Raw genomic sequence first — 18,908 nt, forward strand, 5'->3', positions numbered from 1 at the left:
TATACTATATGGCTCAGCTTTGAGCCATACAGACTCATAGTAATATAAATATTGAATTCATTTAAATGAAAAGGTAATTTTATCATGTTGGCCAGATGGGAGAAGGTGGAAGAGAAGGAGGGAGGAGGAACAGAGAGAGAGAGTGCTAGATCCTCTGCCCTATACCCAGAAGTCAATAATTATCTAAAATTGAAAAAAATAAGCAGCAACACCCTATTATTTAAACAATATGGGATTAAATATCAGAAGAAATGGTTAAAAGTGGTTACCTCTACAGAGTACGGATCAGGAATTGGGATGAATGAACTAAGGGAAAATTCTAGTAGGATGATAATGACTTTTTAAAACAATGTTCATGTTACTTTAAAAGGCAAAACATCAGGTAAATGGGTGCCCTGCCAAATCAGGGACTTAGCACCCAGGATTATCAACTCTGTTAAGAATCAGGGAGTGCTGGGGGAAGAAAGTATAATTGATGGCCTTGTACAAAGTATCTTGGATTCTTATCAAGGCTGTGGCAGTCAAGTGTCCTTTGCCCCTGCTTCCTTGTTGTTTGCATAAATATTTGTATTCTGAGGCTTCATTCTAGGGTGAGAGCTCATTTTCTGTTTGCACAATTGCCTGGCTCCTCTGGCCAAAGGGTGCTCTGCTTCTGGCAGCTGAAGATCCCAGTAGACAGCTTCTTAAACCATGGCTTTCCCTGCAGGATTTGGATGGGCGGCAGCCACTGCAGCTTATCAAGTAGAAGGTAGGGGACACTCTCTCCCCTTCACTGGGGTGGGAGTGCTTTATTTCTGGTGTGTCCTGTGTACCTGAAGAAGATGGTGGGGTAAGGAGGCAAAAAGAAAAGCAAAGAATTGAACAGACCACAATGTTATCAATGAATTTGTTTCCCTTTTCAAACATGTCAGGGGTGGGGGCTCACATTCTCTTGTCTCTTTCTTTAGGCACAAGGAAGGGTGGAGGGATGAAGAGGTGAAAACCAAGCTGTGGCTGGATTTTCAGTCAGTCCAAACTCAGCTGAGACATCAGTTTACATTGGACCAGCTGCTTTTATAATTGATTTTTAGAATCCATTTGCCCCAACTCCTCTACAAAGGAGAATCATTTTTTTCTATTGGCTGGAAGAATATTGGGTCGATTTTTTCAAAGAGCCCTTCATTAATTGGGAAACGTAGTTCCCTGTTCTATTCTTAGTGAGCACCAAGGCAAGCCTAATCTTGTATGCCACCATATTTCCTGGGGCAGCTGAGAAGTAAATAGAAGCAAATGATGAAGAGCACCCAGAGTGCCTGTGGAGCCCGAGTTCTGATCCTCATCCTACCACACACAAGTGTGTGAATTCTTTGTCCTCCTTGAGTCTCAGTTTCTTCATCTGTGAAATAGGAAGATGAGCTTTACTTTTCTAAAACACGTATGTCCCCCCTCCCCCCCCCCCCCCCCACAAAGGGAGTTAGAGATTGTTAATAGCTACCATGGAGAAAATATTTATTTGGTCAAATAAGTATATGAAACCCTGGATTAAACAAAGCAAAGTGAGTTATTGTGGTAGCTTCCTAGGATTGCCATAATAAAATATCATAAACTGTGGGGCTTAAACAACATAAATTTATCCTCTTACAGTTCTAGAAGCCAGAATTGGCCACTGGAGGATGTAATTAGCCAAGTTAAGATGAGATCATACTGGAGTAGGGCAGATATGCAATCCAATATGACCGGTGTCCTAAGAAGAAGGAAATTTGGACACTGAGAAATTTGGAAATTTGAAAGAAGAAAATTTGGACAAAGAGACAAGGAGAACACCGTGTGTGAGAGAGAGATTGGAATGTTACAGTAAGCTAAGGAGCAATAGTCGCCACTAGAAATTAGAAAGAGGCAAGAGGGATTTTACCTAGAGACTTGGGGGTCCATGAGCCTGCTGACACCTTGATTTTGGAACTCCAGCCTCTAGAACTGTGAGAGAATACATTTCTGTTGTTCAAGCCTTTCATTTTGTGGCACTTTGTTACAGCACCCCTAGAAAACTTATACACCGAGAAAAACAAGTCAATCAATCAATGAAATAATGACTGCTATGGTAAGTGCTATGGTGATAATAGGATGTTGTGGGAAAGGGTCACGTGAAAACCAGTTCTTCAGGATGGGTCATCAAGGAGGATCTTTGTGAACTAGCATCATTCCGTCTAAACTTAAGGTATGAGGAGGAGACTGCCATTTGAATATGGGGAGATCTTTCTAGACAAAGAAACAGGACAAGTTGATCCTGGTACAACGCATGCTGCCTGTGATTCCTAGCTTCAATTGCTATTTCCCCATCCTCTAGAATGGGAAGGAGGAATCTCTACTACACAGTTGTGATAACTGCCATGTAGAAGACATCTCCCACTGGGGGATTATGTATATTATTGCACATATATGATCTGTGATACAAGGCTCTTTTAAAGGAACGTCTGACAGTGTCCTGGTTGGCTCAGATTCCATGCCACCTTTTTCGCTACATGGAATCTTCTTTCATCTTCTTCCAGATAATTTCCACTTTGTTGTAGAGGGTGACTGAATAGGCTGACCCTCTGGGAATAAAAACAAAACCAATGATCTTTGTTAGTTTCCGTCTCAAAAGAGAGGTCGGAAAAATCCAAGAAAGCATGGTAGAGCACCAGAATGGTGTAAATAGAATCAGATTCTAGAAGCAACATGGCATTGGTGATTATTAAGATGAGTTTTGGGGGAAGACTCTTTAGACTTGGATTCCATCTCTCCTTTTACTAGATTTGTGACTTTGTCCAAATGACTCATCTTCTCTGTGCCTCCTCACCTGTAAGATGGAGATTATTATGGTGTCTCCTGTGTAGCACAGCTATGAGGTTTAAATAAGATAATGTGTGTTAAGTACTTGGCGTTTAGTAAGTGCTCGATGCATCATATTCATATCTGGGAGGATCACAAAAGGATTACAAAGAATGATTCACTGTGGAACTCTACAGTTAACTTGGCATAAATATGCAGTTAGTTATACAAGACAATAGAGTGGGTTTCAACTACTAACTTTCAGTTCCTGCCCACTTAGGACCTGGAGGTAACATTAACTGGCCCATTCTGAGCTCCTCTTTTCACATGATCTCAATACTGTTGCATCTCTTCTGTCTGCTTGGAGCCAGTTTGTCCTATGCTCTTCGGACTTAGGCTTGCTTCTGCCATATTTTGAGGTCTTTATTTGTGGCCTCTAACCTGCTGTTAACTATCTATAGTTTACTAGGTAGGGTACTTGATCCATCATGCTCTGCCAAGAGCCATCAGCCTGCTATCTTTGTCAACTCACAGCATAACTTTTGCATGCTTGCTTGCTTTCCACCCTAGGAGCTCTTCCTGATCCTTTTGTGCTGTGTGTGAATTTTAGCTCAAGCACTTACTAGCAGAGTGACTTTGGGCAAATAATATATTTAAGCCTCAGTTTTCTTATTTGTGAAATTTGAAACATAGTCATACTCTCTCTGTAGATTGGTTCTAGGGACTGAAGAGGTAAACATATGTAACTGTGGTATAAGAGTGCCCCCATGTAGTGCTCACCAAATACTAATATTAATGCCAATACTATTATTATTTTTCTTTCTCCTGGCTGTATTCTCTTGCACTCTGAGAGAAGGAGAGTTACACTGTCTACTCCATTTAGTGGGAATGGTCATTTCTTGTTTGGACTGCTAGTTAGAATCTATTCCCTCCTTGCTCATGCTTGACTACTTTACCAGCAGTTGCCAGGAGAGTTACTGTTTAACCATTTCTCCCACCATCGACTGGATTACAGTGCAGGAAGTTCACTCGTGGCTTTATCAAATCAGCATGGCTTGGATTTAAAGCCGAGAACAGCCTGTCTCTTTTTGATTTTGATAATCTTTGCAGTTTTGTGCTGCCCTGGCCTTGGAAGGTCTATAGATGCATTGGAAGTCAGGAGACACTCAGCAGAGCTGAGGACTGAGCCTGAATTGTATTTGTAAAAAAATCTAACACTTTTAAAGATTTGTTATAAAACATTACCACGTATCTCTTTCTACTGTCTCTGTATTTCAAAATACAGTTGTCTGTATAGGTATATTTGTTTTCAGATACTCTCTTGAAATCCCTGAAGAATAACTAGCATACTCTCTCTCACCCTCACTGCGAAAATGGAGATATTTTGTCTCCATATAGGAAATACTGTCAGGTTCTTTGCAGGTGGGCCCCACTGAGAGGGGCAGGGACTGGGCCTTATCACCAGGTCTCCTAACACATTGACTACTTGGTTGCGTATTTTGCCGGAATCACGGCCTTTCCTTTGTCCTGTCCTTGTTCAGATCCTTTCTTCCTCTCCTCTGGCTATTTCACTGTTTATGGTCTTATAGAAGAGTTTAATGTTATTACATAAGAGTTGACTGCATGGTGCCTTGAGCCTTTTGGAAGAAAGCACAATACGAATCTAATAAATAAATAATAAATGGTATAAACAGGAGGAAAATTATGTGTTTTAGGTGAGTTGTAAAGAACCGTGTAAAACCTATAAAATGTATTTGTTAGACTAAGAGGCAGGGAAGAAAGTGCAAAAAATCATCGTACATACAGAAGTGAGTCTCCCGCAATGTTTTTAAGTAGAGAAAAATTCCCATGATTTTTAACCCCTTGTGAAGCTGACTCTGTCCTCTGTGTTTGGCTGGAGGGAACGTGAGGTGCAAAAACATCAGGTAGCTCCGTGGCATTTTGTTTACTTTGATGGTAGGCCACGGAGGAGATATGAAAATGACATTGAGGACCCAATTCTACAGTTCTTATGAGCTTCTAACTCCCGGTGATTTCAGGGAAGGCTCTTAAGGAGCGAACATGCTTTGCAAAATCCCACAAATCCTAAGCAAAGTCTAAACTACTCTGTTAATGCTTCCTAGTGGGATCTGAGTTTGTGGTTTTTAAGGAGCCAAAGTTCTCAGTTTTATGAATGCCATTGTGAATCCTTGATATTACTCTAATATAACAGTTGATTTTAAGTTTGACTTTGGTTTTATGTCGGCAGAAATTGGGGATTGCCTCAGACTTTGGCCATCTCTATTTGCCATACGTTAAAGGTGGATTCTTGTAGTTAAGACATTTGTGTGTGTGTGTGTGTGTATGTGTGTGCGCATGTGTGTGTTCCCTTAAAAAATTGGAAAAAGAACATGGCAGCCGTATTTTTTGGTTATAAGTTGAGTTTATGGTGTTTCTATATAGGCTGTTTTTTCTTTGGTCCTTTTTTTAAAAAAACTCAACTGATTCACACAAACCTAAGCTGGAGACACACTTCATCTACTCGTTGTAAATGTCAGCACAAGCCCCATATTTCTCTAAGACCACTTCCTGATTGCTTTCTTCACTCAACGGATTTTAACTGTGTGTCTTAGTCTCTATTTTCTGCCAAATCCCATGGATTAAACATCGCAGTCTGAGACTTGATCTCTTGGCTACTCTTGGTACCCTTCAAGAAGAGGAATATCCAGACAGATATGCTCCTTGTCTGGACCACCTAAGAAAGAAGGAAGGGAAGCAGACTTAAAGCATGGTCATTTATTTCTTGGTATGTAAGGAAACAGGGAGCAGAAAAGTGGGCATTTACCCATGAAATTTATCATAGCTTAAAAGTTGACATGACAGAAACCATTCTTATTTCTTTCCCCCAGTTTCAAATTTGAAATTCACAAAAATATCAAATATTGCCCTCCTTTTTCATTGTACCATGAAATTAATGATGTAGGCATCATTGGAAGAGTACAGGCTTAGAGAGGGATGATATTCAAATATTAATCAACAAATATACTCGCCATGCTCACCAATCAGATGCCAACTATAAATAGTAGGCATAGACTAGACTGACATTTGGATTGACCGGTCAGAGTGGACGTCAGCCATACACAACTACTGAGGCCACATTTAGATGTATTGATTGAATTTCAACCTTGGGCTTAGGAGGGGGACACATCTAAAATATACTGGACTCTGTTTATAGACTACTAGACAGTTTAATTATTTAACTTCTCTAAGTCTCCAATTTCTCACTTGCAAATTCCTAATGCTGATCTCTCTCTCTTTTTAAAAAATTTCATTGGATGAATGTTGGAGACCTTTTTCTTACATTTTGTGCTTCTTTGGATCTTGATTAATTTCTTCAACTTTTTATTCCAAATGACGATACTTTAACTGTGTTTGGACTTTAGCTGAATTCATTCTATTTTTCAATTCCTCTATTGAATATTTATTTTTGGCACTCATATTTCTAATTTTTAGGAATGAATTATTTAATTGCTTCTGTTTCAGGAGACATATTTTATTTTCTGGATGTTGTCACCTCTCAAATCTCTTTAATAATGCTAATTTAAAAAATTAAGTTCCTGATCCAGCAATCTCACATCTGGGTATTTACCCCAAAGATTTGAAATCAGTTTGTAAAAGAGATGTCTGTATTTCCATATTCATTTCAGCACTATTCACAATATCTATATTGGAATCAATTTTAAGTGTCCATAAACAAATGAATGGATAAAGAGTATGTGGAATATATACACAATGGAAAACTATTCAGCCTTAAAAAAAAGGAAATTCTGTCCTTTGAGACAATGTGGACGAGCCTGGAGGACATTATGCTAAGTGAAATAAGACAGGCACAGAAAGAAAATACTGCATGTTCTCACTTACATGTAGAATCTAAAACAATCAAACTCATAGAAGCAGAGAAGAGAATAGTGGTTACATAGCTAGCGGGTGGGGGAAATCTTGGGAGATAATGATCAGAGGGTAAAAATCCTCAGTCAGATAGGAGAAAAAAAAATTTTTTTTGAGATCTATTGCATCTCAAAAAATTATTAACTATGTAGTTAATAATATAGTATGTTTCAAATTTGTTAAGAAAATAAATTTCAAATGATCCCACCATAAAAATGTTAAGTATTTGAGGTGATGAATATGTTAGCCAGCTTGATTTAATTTTTAAAATTCGTATTCATAAATAATAACATCACTTCATACTGTGTTAATATACATAATTATAAATGACCAATTTACAATGAAAACTTTTAAAATTAATTTCTCTTTTTTGTGTGTATCAAAGAATTTTGGTCCTTATCTTTCGGGTTACTTGTTTTTTGTCAAATGCCATATGATGTTTATGAATGAATGGTTATCTTGATTAATATCAGTAACTGATATAGGCTTCCTTTGAAGTTAGATAGTTCTATGAACTGAGTCAGGGTTGGCTCTATAAGAAAACAGAGTTCTATATAAGTTGGTGGGATCTATTGACAGTCAGTTGTCTCACAAAAGATTATGCGTGTGAGTGGAAACAGCCAAAATTTAGACCTTGATAACTGCCATATAGCAAGGACTTTAAGGAGGAGTGTGCTTGATTTTAACTTTTGTGTTTCCTTTCTGCACGTCCTTTCAAGTTCATGTTTTTAGCTCTAGAGTTTGTTCTGCTTTTTTTCTATGGCCTCAGTACCCATGATAGGAGTCCTCCCCAGTCCCACGTCTCACTTTTATGAAGCATTTCTTAGGACTTCAACATGGGGTAAAGGCAGAACCAATGACCCTGTTTATGGAGAAGAAAAACCCATCAAACAAGCTATAAGATAATCCTTTAATTACCATAATGATTGCTCTGAGGCCTGGACTTCTGTCTGAATTGGTTGGCCCAGAAAAGTACTTTAGTAAATGTTTTGTTCTATTGGGACCGTTTTTGTTTGTTTGTTTTCAGCTCAGTTGTGGATTCCTTCTCTTATTTACTGTTATTTCAATGGGGTTGTGAGAAGAAAAGGAATTAAATATGTTCACTGTATTCCCCACCTTGAATTGGAAATATTTAAAGACTTTAATATAATATTAACTTATGTAGAAGTCTTTATTAACATGCATTAATATTTGAAAGTGCCTCATAAATCATGAGGTTCTATGCAAAGTTAATGAATGAATTGCCCCCTTTTACCATTATCATCCTCCTTGTCATCACTAATATATCCAACTTCTACAAGTTTTCTAGTCCTGTGCTTTTTAATGAAGAAGATGAGTGCTATAGACTAAATGTGTGTGTTCCCCTCAAATTCATAGGTTGAAACACTAATCCCCATATGTGATGGTATTTGGAGGTGGGGCCTTTGGGAGGTGATTAATCAGTGATATGGTTTGGTTGTGTCCCCACCCAAATCTTACCTTGAATTGGAGATCCCATAATTCCCACATGTTGTGTGAGGGACCTGATAGGAGATAATTGAATCATGGGGGCAGTTTCCCCCATACTGTTCTCGTGGTAATGAGTAAGTCTCACAAGGTCTGGTGGTTTGATAAGGGGTTTCCCTTTTCACTTTGTTCTCATTCTCTCTTGCCTGCCACCATGTAAGATGTACCTTTCACCTTTTGCCATGATTGTGAGGCTTCTGCAGCCATATAAAACTGTGAGTCCATTAAACTTCCTTTTCTTTATAAATTACTGAGTCTTGGGTATGTCTTTATCAGCAGCATGAAAGCAGACTAATACAGTCAGGAAGGCAGAGCCCTCACGAATGGGAATTCTGCCTCATATTAAATAAAAGAGATCCCAGCCATGTGGGAATGCAGAAAGAAGTCAGCCATCTATCAACCAGGAAGGCATCTTCACCAGAACTTGACTGTAGTGGCACCTTGATCTTAGACTTCCAGCCTCTAGAACTGTGAGGAATAAATTTCTTTTCTTTTTTTCTTTTTTTTAAATCTTACTTTAACTTCTGGGATACATGTGATTAACGTGCAGGTTACATGTGCCGGGTATACATGTGCCATGGTGGTTTGCTGCACCTATCAACTTGTCATCTAGGTTTTAAGCCCGCATGCATTAGGTATTTGTCCTAATGTTCTCCTTCCCCTTCCCCCACACCTTGTGACAGGCCCCAGTGTGTGATATTCCCCTCTCTGAAGACAGCATGGTGATTCCTCAAGGATCTAGAACCAGAAATACCATTAAACCCAGCAATCTCATTATTGGGTATATACTCAAAGGATTATAAATCATTCTACTGTAAAGACACATGCACATGTATGTTTATTGCAGCACTATTTACAAAAGCAAAGACTTGGAACCAATCCAAATGCCCATGAATGATAGACTGGATAAAGAAAATGTGGCACATACACACCATGGACTACTATGCAGCCATAAAAAAGGATGAGTTCATGTCCTTTTCAGGGACATGGATGAAGCTGGAAACCATCATCTTCAGCAAACTAACAGAGGAACAGAAAACCAAACACCACATGTTCTCACTCATAAGTTTGAATTGAACCATTTCTGTTCTTTATAAGCCAGTCAGCCTATGGCATTCTGCTATACCAGCCAGAATGGACTAAGAAAATGAGCTAATGTGGAATTAATAGAATTTCAGACGGTATAACAAGAGAAAGCAAAATATTCGGTTACTGTGAGAAAAGTCATAGTAGGGGGAGGTGACAATGACCGAGAAAGAAAACATGTCTCATCATCTGCTTTTGAGGTCAGCTGATCCAATCCATTTGCATTTTTCATAATTTATTACCTCCCTCAATTCCTGAACACAGATTCTGCATCTACTAAGTTTTCCTGTACCTCAGCTGGCTTCATGGGCAGTGCTGAAAGGTATCTGCTGCCCTCCCTATGTGTATATGTAAGTTATTTATTGATAAGAGTCGGTCTGCCTGTTTGTATATTCTTTTTTTTTGGAAAGGTTTATTTATTTATTTATTTTGAGATGGAGTCTTACTCTGTCGCCCAGGCTGGAGTGAAGTGGCATGATCTAGGCTCACCACAACCTCTGCCTCCCAGGTTCAAGCAATTCTCCTGCCTCAGTCTCCTGAGTAGCTGGGATTAAGGCACCTGCCACCAGGTCTGGCTAATCTTTGTATTTTTAGTAGAGACGGGGTTTCACCATGTTGGCCAGGCTGGTCTTGAACTCCTGACCTCAAATGATCTGCCTGCCTTGACCTCCTAAAGTGCTGGGATTACAGGCGTGAGCCACTGCGTCTGGCTGTATATTCTTTTGTATCAGCAAGGTTCTGAGTAGAGTGGGTGCTAGTCACATATGTTTAGAAATATTTTTTGTATTATGAAAGGAATACAAGATAATTTTAGAACATTTAAAAGATACAAACAAGCCAAAAATAAAATAATTAGCCAGTAGATATTTAAAATTTTAGAATATGTATATTTTCAGTATTTTTCTATGTATCTGTAGACATACATGTACCTATACACTTATTTCTCTGGTAAGAGCATTCTGTAAATGGTTGTGGTTTTCTTAACACACTTAGAAATATCTTGATAAGCTATAACATTTCTCTGCATCCTTTCTCCTCTTCCTGTTCCCTCTCTCCCTTATCTGTGTTTCTACAGTGCACAAGGATGTTACACAGAAAGCTAAATGTGAGCCAATATATTTAACTTTGAGAAACCAGATAAAAATAACTGTATCTTAATTATTTGTTTGGTGTAGGGGTTCTATCTGTTGGACCACACAGTCATACATGAATTTTTTTGTCATTACTAAATTAGTTAAGAGAGGACATTTGTTTACTTGAATAAATATGTGCCAGCCTTGTACTGGAGGAAAAAAAGGTGTTGGTTGTGCTGTTCCTTCCTCGGCTTGCCCATCTGGTAGGTGTTGCTTCCTAGCTAAGTTCACTGGTGCACAAGGTTAAATGAATCTTTAAAAATTATTAGACCGTCACACAAGTGCCCAAACCAGAAATAAGCTAGACTGTTCCTCTTACTCCTTCATTTTACCAATTCCTTTTTATTCTATCTCCTCTAAACCTCTTGATTATACCCATCTTCTTCATTGCTACTACCTTTCCTTTACTTCTGGAACTTAGCATTTCTTATCTTCTTAAAGTCTCCTTCTGTCCTCTCCACTCTCCTCCAATTTCTCTTGCATATTACTTCTAGCATGGTCTTTTACAAATCTGACCACATTATTCCATTTTCAGAGAGAGAGGATGAGTTCTGAAATCAAACAGACTGGATTTAAACCCTGACTCCACTTATCAATTGTATGATCTTGGAAGATATCTAAGCTTTGCAGGCCTCAGTTTCCTTATTTGTAAAATGAGAACGGTGATAGTGCTTATCTTGGGATCATTGTAAATATAAATGTGTTCATAAGTAACAAATGCATAGAACAATGCTGTGCAAATCTTAACTGTTCAATAAATGTCAACAATTGTTAAAAAACTTGAAATGTCTTCTGACCTTCTACAGGATAATTTCTGAACTTTTTGAATAGCAGAAGAAAACCCTGCAATTTTCTCTCTGACTGCAACTCCAGTTTCACCTCTTGCTTCTTCTCTATTTGTATCCTACTCTTTGACCAAAATAAAGCACACGGAATTTGCTAAATGTGCCATGACCTTCATGCCTCTGTACCTTTGCACATGCTGTTCCCTTTGCTTGACTATACATGACTATTGGCATCAACAGAGATCAAAAGATGACAAAGATCCAGCCTTTCTCACTTCCAGGCTGGAGCTTGAGCTACTCCAGCACACTGCCTCTTTCATCTTTTATGCTACTCTCCCAAGTGTGTTACTGTGAACTTGGCAGTGGTAGTAAAGGGCTCGATGACTGATGGGGTGAAGAGAACCCCTAAAAGAGGTTTTTAGTATATACGAACAAACATTATATTAACAATTTGGAACAGCATGGATAATACGCCTTTTTACCTGGGGGCGTTTGAACATAACTCCATGTATCTAAAGAGGACTAACATCATGAGAGGTGTTGATATGACTGTTGCAGCTGTGTGTTTGTATTTTGCATGTCGTGGGTGGTGCCGTCAGCAGCAGCTGGGGCCCTGCTGTTTTCCTTCTGTTCTACTATGTGGCCCTCTTCCTTGGGGCACCCTCAACCAGACGAGCAGATCTATATTGGCTTTGGATCTTTCTCAAGGTGCCTGCTCTTCCTTTCATTAGCGTGGATAATCAGAATTTGATTGTAAAGTATGCCCAGGCCAAATACAAGGGCTTTTAAAATCGTCTGCTGTTTTAGATTATCCAGGCCACTGATCCCCCTTCCTTAGCGTGGATAATTGAGAGTGGACTGAGCTGAAGAATGTTAAGCAGAACCAATTGACAAAATAAATGAGATTTTTAAAATCCTTTAGATTTTAATAATAGAAAAAAGTTTTTTTTAAATCTGAAAGAGCTTATTTTATATTTCAAAACTGTAAATTTATTTGGCTTTAAATTACTTCAAAATAGGAAAATATTTCATATGATGCACCCATTTAAAACCTATTTAAAATGTATACTAATTACAATATGCACTTAATGGAGTTAAAGGAAAAATGGAACATGCAGACAAGAGGTTGGAAGTTTCTGATTCAATGTGAAATCTTCTTATAATCGTGTTTATATTTCATCAAGGTAACAAAGAGAGGGTAGGAGCCACTTCCAAACTCTGAAAATCTCTCTCTTGATAGTGGAGGCTGCAATTCTTTGCTCCTAGTGAATAATAATCATTTAGAGACAGGCATTTAAAAATGTATGTATAAGATGAACAGAATTCTGATTTCTGGGAATATATGATCAAATTCACCTCTCATTATTTCATCTTTCCCCATGCCCCATGCCCCTCCAAATGCAGGTAGAAATGTATTTGCATGCCATTTGACTGGGAACTGAGAGGACATTTTCCCAATGGAACAATGCTGTAAATGGGGGTAGGTGTCACTAAATACCCTTCAGGTGTGTAATGAGGATAAATAGATTTGGGGGTTTGCCTGGGAATTTGAAACATAATGTAAGAGGCAATGGTGAGTTTCTGGGCAGGTGACTCATAAACAAGGTTTTTGAAACATTACCCATTTTTACGTTGGGAATTGCCAAGCTCAGCCTTAACGTCTCCCACAACACCTATGAATAATCATTTAAATACAGGCTTTGAGACTTGGGGAAAAAAGCATATTATTTACTCTAAAGACAATAATCTTCCTTGGAGTCATTGTAGTCCATCATGCAGATGCATACTTGGGGATCTTTGGAAAAGCAACATTTTCTCTTGATGGTCCATTACTTCATTTATCTTTTAAGTTATTATCCAGGACTAGATTGCAGACACAGGTTAGGGCTGCACATCAGCCACTCTGTAACAGTGTGGGAGACTAAGATTCTTTCACAGAGAGAAATATTACAAAGGGGCTTTGCTCGTTCCCTATTGCGTTTGTGTGAAGAGCAGGATACAGTAATGGAGGTAATGGGGACTCTAGTGCATCTTTTGGTTCCTTATAGTGCTGAGAACTTGGCAAATGTAGGCACACATAAATTCTTGTTCCCAAGTGGTTTGATGAAGGGAGAACTGAGAGGTTCTCAGCATAGATATTATACAGCTGAGACCAAATATCCCCCTAGGGTCATCCTACTACTCTTTCCATGGCTGAAATAAAGACCAGATACCACCATACTAAAGCTATGATGTGGTTGGCTTGTTGCTGGATGACTTTTCTCATGCTTGGAGAAAATTACGTAAGAAGATTCAGAAAAGTTCTATCCCAAAGATCCGCATCTGCAAAGACGAGCAAGATTGCAATGTCTGGATTAAGTTCTCTAGAATTTAAAGTTCTGTCTCATGTTGTATTTGGAGACCTGGCTTCCCTAGCGTGAAATGAATAATTAAATTACATTTTATTTTTTATGTAGCTAGTAGTTAATCCCAATTAGAAATTTATCTACTGTGGGTACTAGAGCCTGGGAGTATAAAGGTGAACAAAATGATCACTTGAATCTGACATTCTGGATGGGGAGAGAGGCAGGTACATGACTACAGTAGGATGTGACAGCCCCAACAATAGAGCAGACAAAAGGGTGTTTTGCGGCAAAGGTGGGCAGGATAGGGAAATAAGAATAAAGTGTGTAAGGCCAGATGTGGTGGCTCATGCCTATAATCCCAGCACTTTGGGAGGCTGAGGCAGGCAGATCACGAGGTCAGGAGTTCAAGACCAGTCTGTCTAACATAGTGAAACCCCATCTCTATTAAAAATACAGAAAAAATTAGCCAGGTATGGTGGTGTGCTCCTGTAATCCCAGCTACTTGGGAGGCTGAGACAGGAGAATCTAGTAAACCCGAAAGGCAGAGGTTGCAGCGAACCAAGATCATGCCATTGCACTCCAGCTTCCAGCCTGGTCAACAGAGAGAGACTCTATCTCAAAATAATAATAATAAAGTGTGTGAGATTACTTGGGGTATCTAAATTGGGTTTAATGAAGACATGTTTTCTGTTTTGTTTTCAGGAAAAGACACAAGAAAGGGCATATCAGCAGAAAAAATATTTTGACATGAGACATAAAAGTATAAATACTTTTGTTGTATTTTTGGAATGGTGTAGTCATGTACAGTTAAGTAGGCACATGAGTTAGAATTCTAATACTTTAGAATGTATTCGAATCACTTGGAGTTCTAGTTAAAATGTAGATTGGGGGCCTCATATGAAAATATAACAACAGTATTCACAGATGAGGGCCAGGAATTTATATTTTTTGTAAGTGCCTATATGATTGTTTTGTAGATTGCTCATGCTTTGATAAAGCCTGCCATAGGCTGTGTTTTCTGATGACAGGGTTAATGGCGGAACCTGAAGCCTTATGTTGTGATGCACGTAAACTGCTAGGCTAAGGAATTAGTATTAGCATCATGTGCATTAGCTATTTGACAGCCATAAAATATACTTAGTCAAAGGGTGTAATACAGTCAGGTCTGTGTATTTGAAAGAGTTTTGATGGCAGTGTGGAGAATAAACCGAAAGAAGGAGATACGGAGCTGGGGAAAAGTTGTCGGGTTATTGCCATAGATGAGGCAGATGATGATGAAGACCTGAATTTGGGTGTCAGGAACAGAATGGAGAAAAAAAGAGTAAAAAAACATTGAGGGAAAACCAAAAGGATATGTTCATGAATGCAATTTAGGGCATAAAGGAAATAGGAGGAAGACTAAGGTGACTTTTGTGATTATGGTTTAGGTAACTGGCTGGCTGAGGATGCCATGAAGAGAAGTAAAACACTAGAGAAGGAGCAGACTTGGAGGTTGTGTGGTCGAAATTTAACAGCTTCAATTTCATTTGAGATTCCTTAGGGTATTTATAGAAAATTGTCTGGGAGGCAACTGAAAATTTCTGTCTCCATTTCAGGTTGGATTTTCTGTTAGAAAACCACAGCTGATGGTGAAAGTCATAATGAAAGAGAATGCTTGAAAGAGGGTGATAGAGGGAAACAAGAAGAGAAGCAAAGATGAGCAAGGTTGCAATGTCTGGATTAAGTTCTGTAGAAGAATTGAAAAGTCTCAGGGGAAACCCACACAGAACTGACATTCTTACAGAACCTTAGAATGACTGAGAAATAACTTTAGAACATTTCTAGTCTGGTGGTTTTTAAATGTGTTTTGACGTGGCAAAGCCAGGTTTTCAAGCAAATCTAACTAGGTCTTCTTGATCATTACCGATGGAACCCTTCTTTATGCTGACAATAGATATACAGGATTAACCATATGTAGCTACTTTTATCAGTGTTTAGCATGAAAATTTCAGAAAACTGCATTCAGGGAGCCATGTTGATACACCAGAAGAAATCTGCCAGGACTAAAGACCGACCCAATAATTCCCGAGGTACCTTCAGGAAAGTCAATTTATTTTTGAGTCAAAGGAACCTCAAATTATCCTAAATGGCATTGCTTCCACCAGAGTTCTGTTCTTAATTTAATAAGCTGCTACAAGTTCCAAGCCAATGTTCCTTCTTAGAAATATGCTATGCTATGGGATGTAAATCTTTTTAAGTGCATTTCATTGTACCAATTTTTTCATTTTGAAAAAGCCCATTGGTTTATTATTAAGTGGTCTATTTAATAGTGCCAATAAATTCTAAAACTGGAGACTAGGCATTGTTATTTTAGATGCTTTAATGATATCAATTGTCCAAGTTGCTTGGTCTTGGCTTATTTGCTTGACCTTTGTCTGTTTTAATGATCTGGAAAAATTCCTCCAAACTATACAGAGTTGATATAGTGGCTCTTGATATATGATACAAATCTGAAAATACTTTATTAGAATAAGTTTACTAATAGTATTCGAATGATTGTATTAGGTCTATACAATCAAAGTGAAGTTGATAACTGCAAATTTTAGAAGAACCAAAAGCTTCAAGTAAAAATTCAATTTCTGGGAGGTGGGGTGGGATAAGGGTTAAAAAATTACCTATTGGGTGCAATCTTCAATATTTGGTTGATGGGTACACTAGAAGCTCAACTCCCACCATTATGTATGCAATACCCATGTAACAAAGAAGCAAATATTTTCCCCAAGTCTAAGGAAAAAAATCGACAAAACCCAAAATAAGATCACAGTTCAATTTCTTGTAAAATAGGTTTTACTTATTACTTCTGTGTTTTGAGTTAACTGTAATTATAGAATAACTATCCAGAAAAACAACTGGACGATTATACTGCAAAATACTAATACAGAGAGGTAATATAAACTGATGGTTTTTAGTACCAGTGATTCTACACTCTATTGAAGACCAAAATTTCAAATAAGAAAACCAAAATTCCAAATTTGACTTCTTATATTCAAAAGTAATGCGGTCTTGTTCTTGTTTAGTATCTTTAAGGCTTACTTTTCTCAGGTTAGTAACACCTATTGGCAGTTTATTGGAGTTCATTGGCAGCATAAAATAATTTAGGCAGTCTCTTAACACAGGGCTTGGCTTTTAAAACAGGACTTCAATAAATGCTAAGCTTTATCATCATAATTTTTATCACCACTATTACCACCACCGTTATCATCATCATCATCATCATCATCCTTCTCATCGTCTTCATCATTGTTGCCATCAGGTGGCATGTTAGTTTGGATCCTCTGAGAAACAGATACCAAGATGATATTGAACGTGCAAGAAATTTATTCAGGGAAATGAACATCAGGGAAAATGGGGAGGGAGCCAGGAAAGGCTATCATGCATGTCTGACAAGCGAAGGAGAGAGTAAAGGAAGAAAGGGAGTTGGGGCGAACCATTTAGACTACAGTGCAATTCAAAGGGAAGTTCATCAAGATCTTTGGAGAGTCCTTGTTCCAAAGTCACCTGTCAGAAGAGTCGCACATCCTCCAGGAACAGGCCTACTTTCTTAGCTTTGCCACACTCAGCATTGACTGAGATCAGCCTGGGGAACTGTGGTGTCAGTAGAAATGCTGTGACGTGTTTCAGTGCTCAGTGGCTGAAGGCTCAGTCAGTTATGCTCCCTGAGCTTGGAGGTAGGTTTTGTAGTGTGTTTCTATAGGTGTCACAGACAAAATTGTGGGTGATTAAAAAATATCCCATTGTTTGGTATTTTATTAATTATCTATATGTAACCTGCATTTAATATTTGAGGGAAGAGGTAAAATAAATAATTAAAAATATTTCCTTTTGCTTGGGTAGCATTAACTCTTTGAAACTTGCCCAAATCTCACAGTAACTGTTTAGCTTTTTAATTTGCATGAATATTCTGGTACAGCTCTGCTATTACGTCAATAGCACCTTGCCACGACAAGTTTTATTTTCTTGTTCCAACTTTTTCTATTTAGAAACCTGATTTGATTAGAGTATGAAAGTTTAAGTGTTTGAAACAGGATTCAATTAAACTAGGTCATTCTTGGGGCTCTGAAAATGGTAACTGGCCTTAGGCAAATGAGAACAAAAGTTATAAAACTCAGTTGGATGCATCACAACATTTAACATCTTAAGGAAGACGTCTTGCCTAATAGATTCAATTTAGAAATATTTAGTGTAGGTCATCAGCTTAAGCACCTAAAAAATGTGTTTGTTTGTTTCTCCCTTTAGTTATAACTAGAATCGGAACACCTGGACTCTAATATACAAAATAAACAATTTGTGCTGGGACCTTGAAGAAAGTCAGTTAGTTTCCGTGACTTTACCAGTAGGTTAAAAAGGAGATTGTAATATTAGTGAATAATGTGCTTAGAGATGTTTGCATAAAAGATGCTTTGTCATTGTAAAGTATTATTGAATATTTATGGTCTACCAGACTGAGCCAAATGGCCCAGAGGAAAAAACAGTTGGATTTATGTAAACCTTGTTCAGTGTCCCAGATACTTCAGGATGGGTGCTCTATATGTGAATAAATAAATAAATGGTATAAATATTATTTTAAAATTTGAAGGTACATCAATATTATCTGGGGTGTTAGCCAATGTGCCTGACCTATGACATTGAAATGAAATGTCTGCCTCCAGGTAACTATTTCAACCTCATAAATATTTTTAAAGCCAGAGGCATTGATGGCAAGTAATGTTTTCTTAGAGTTTTGTGTCTGCAAATAAAGGTAAATTATATCTTTACCTAAAATCTACAAGAAATGATTGTCTCTCATCCAAAAGGTTGCTCAGAGAATTCCCAGATTGAAATTGTATATGTTATACTTCTTTCCCTTTCTTCTAAAAAAGTATTTTACTTACTCTTGCACAGTAGTTTTCTGTCACATTATTGTGAGAGATCAGAGCCTCAAAGAAGAAAAAAAATAGCCATAAACACTGCCCAAGGACTTAATGGATCTTACTGAGCCACACCATGCAGATGTATTGGAACATAAATAGGTATAGGAGATAAGAGGCACAAAAGCAATTTGTTTGGATTGGGTCACTGCTTAATCCAGATGGGTTCAGCAAAAGAATTCATGAAACATGACAGTGGGCCAAGAGGAACTTGCTGTGACATTTCAGATTCCCCTACTTCCTCTAATTAACCATTTCAAGTATAACAAAACTTATAGCACATACAAATCTAGTGCAACCCATCTGTACCAAGCGCAGACCTGTCCGTGGAGGATGGATGGTTCTGTTCTCAAGCAATGGACTATGACACAATAATATCTCAAGTTGGGCTTT

At 38.1% G+C, this 18,908-nt stretch overlaps 1 protein-coding gene across 1 annotated transcript in view; it reads left to right on the forward strand.

Moving 5' to 3' along the window:
• The first annotated feature begins 690 nt into the window (after positions 1-690).
• LOC100989541 (cytosolic beta-glucosidase) overlaps positions 691-18,908 on the forward strand; it is a 126,353-nt gene continuing 108,135 nt past the window's right edge. Inside the window, exon 1 of the mRNA XM_057302041.2 lies at positions 691-748. Coding sequence (XP_057158024.1) covers positions 691-748 — 58 coding nt within the window. The remainder of the gene's footprint in view (positions 749-18,908) is intronic.

Source organism: Pan paniscus, chromosome 3 (assembly GCF_029289425.2).
Source record: "Pan paniscus chromosome 3, NHGRI_mPanPan1-v2.0_pri, whole genome shotgun sequence".
Lineage (NCBI taxonomy): Eukaryota > Metazoa > Chordata > Mammalia > Primates > Hominidae > Pan > Pan paniscus.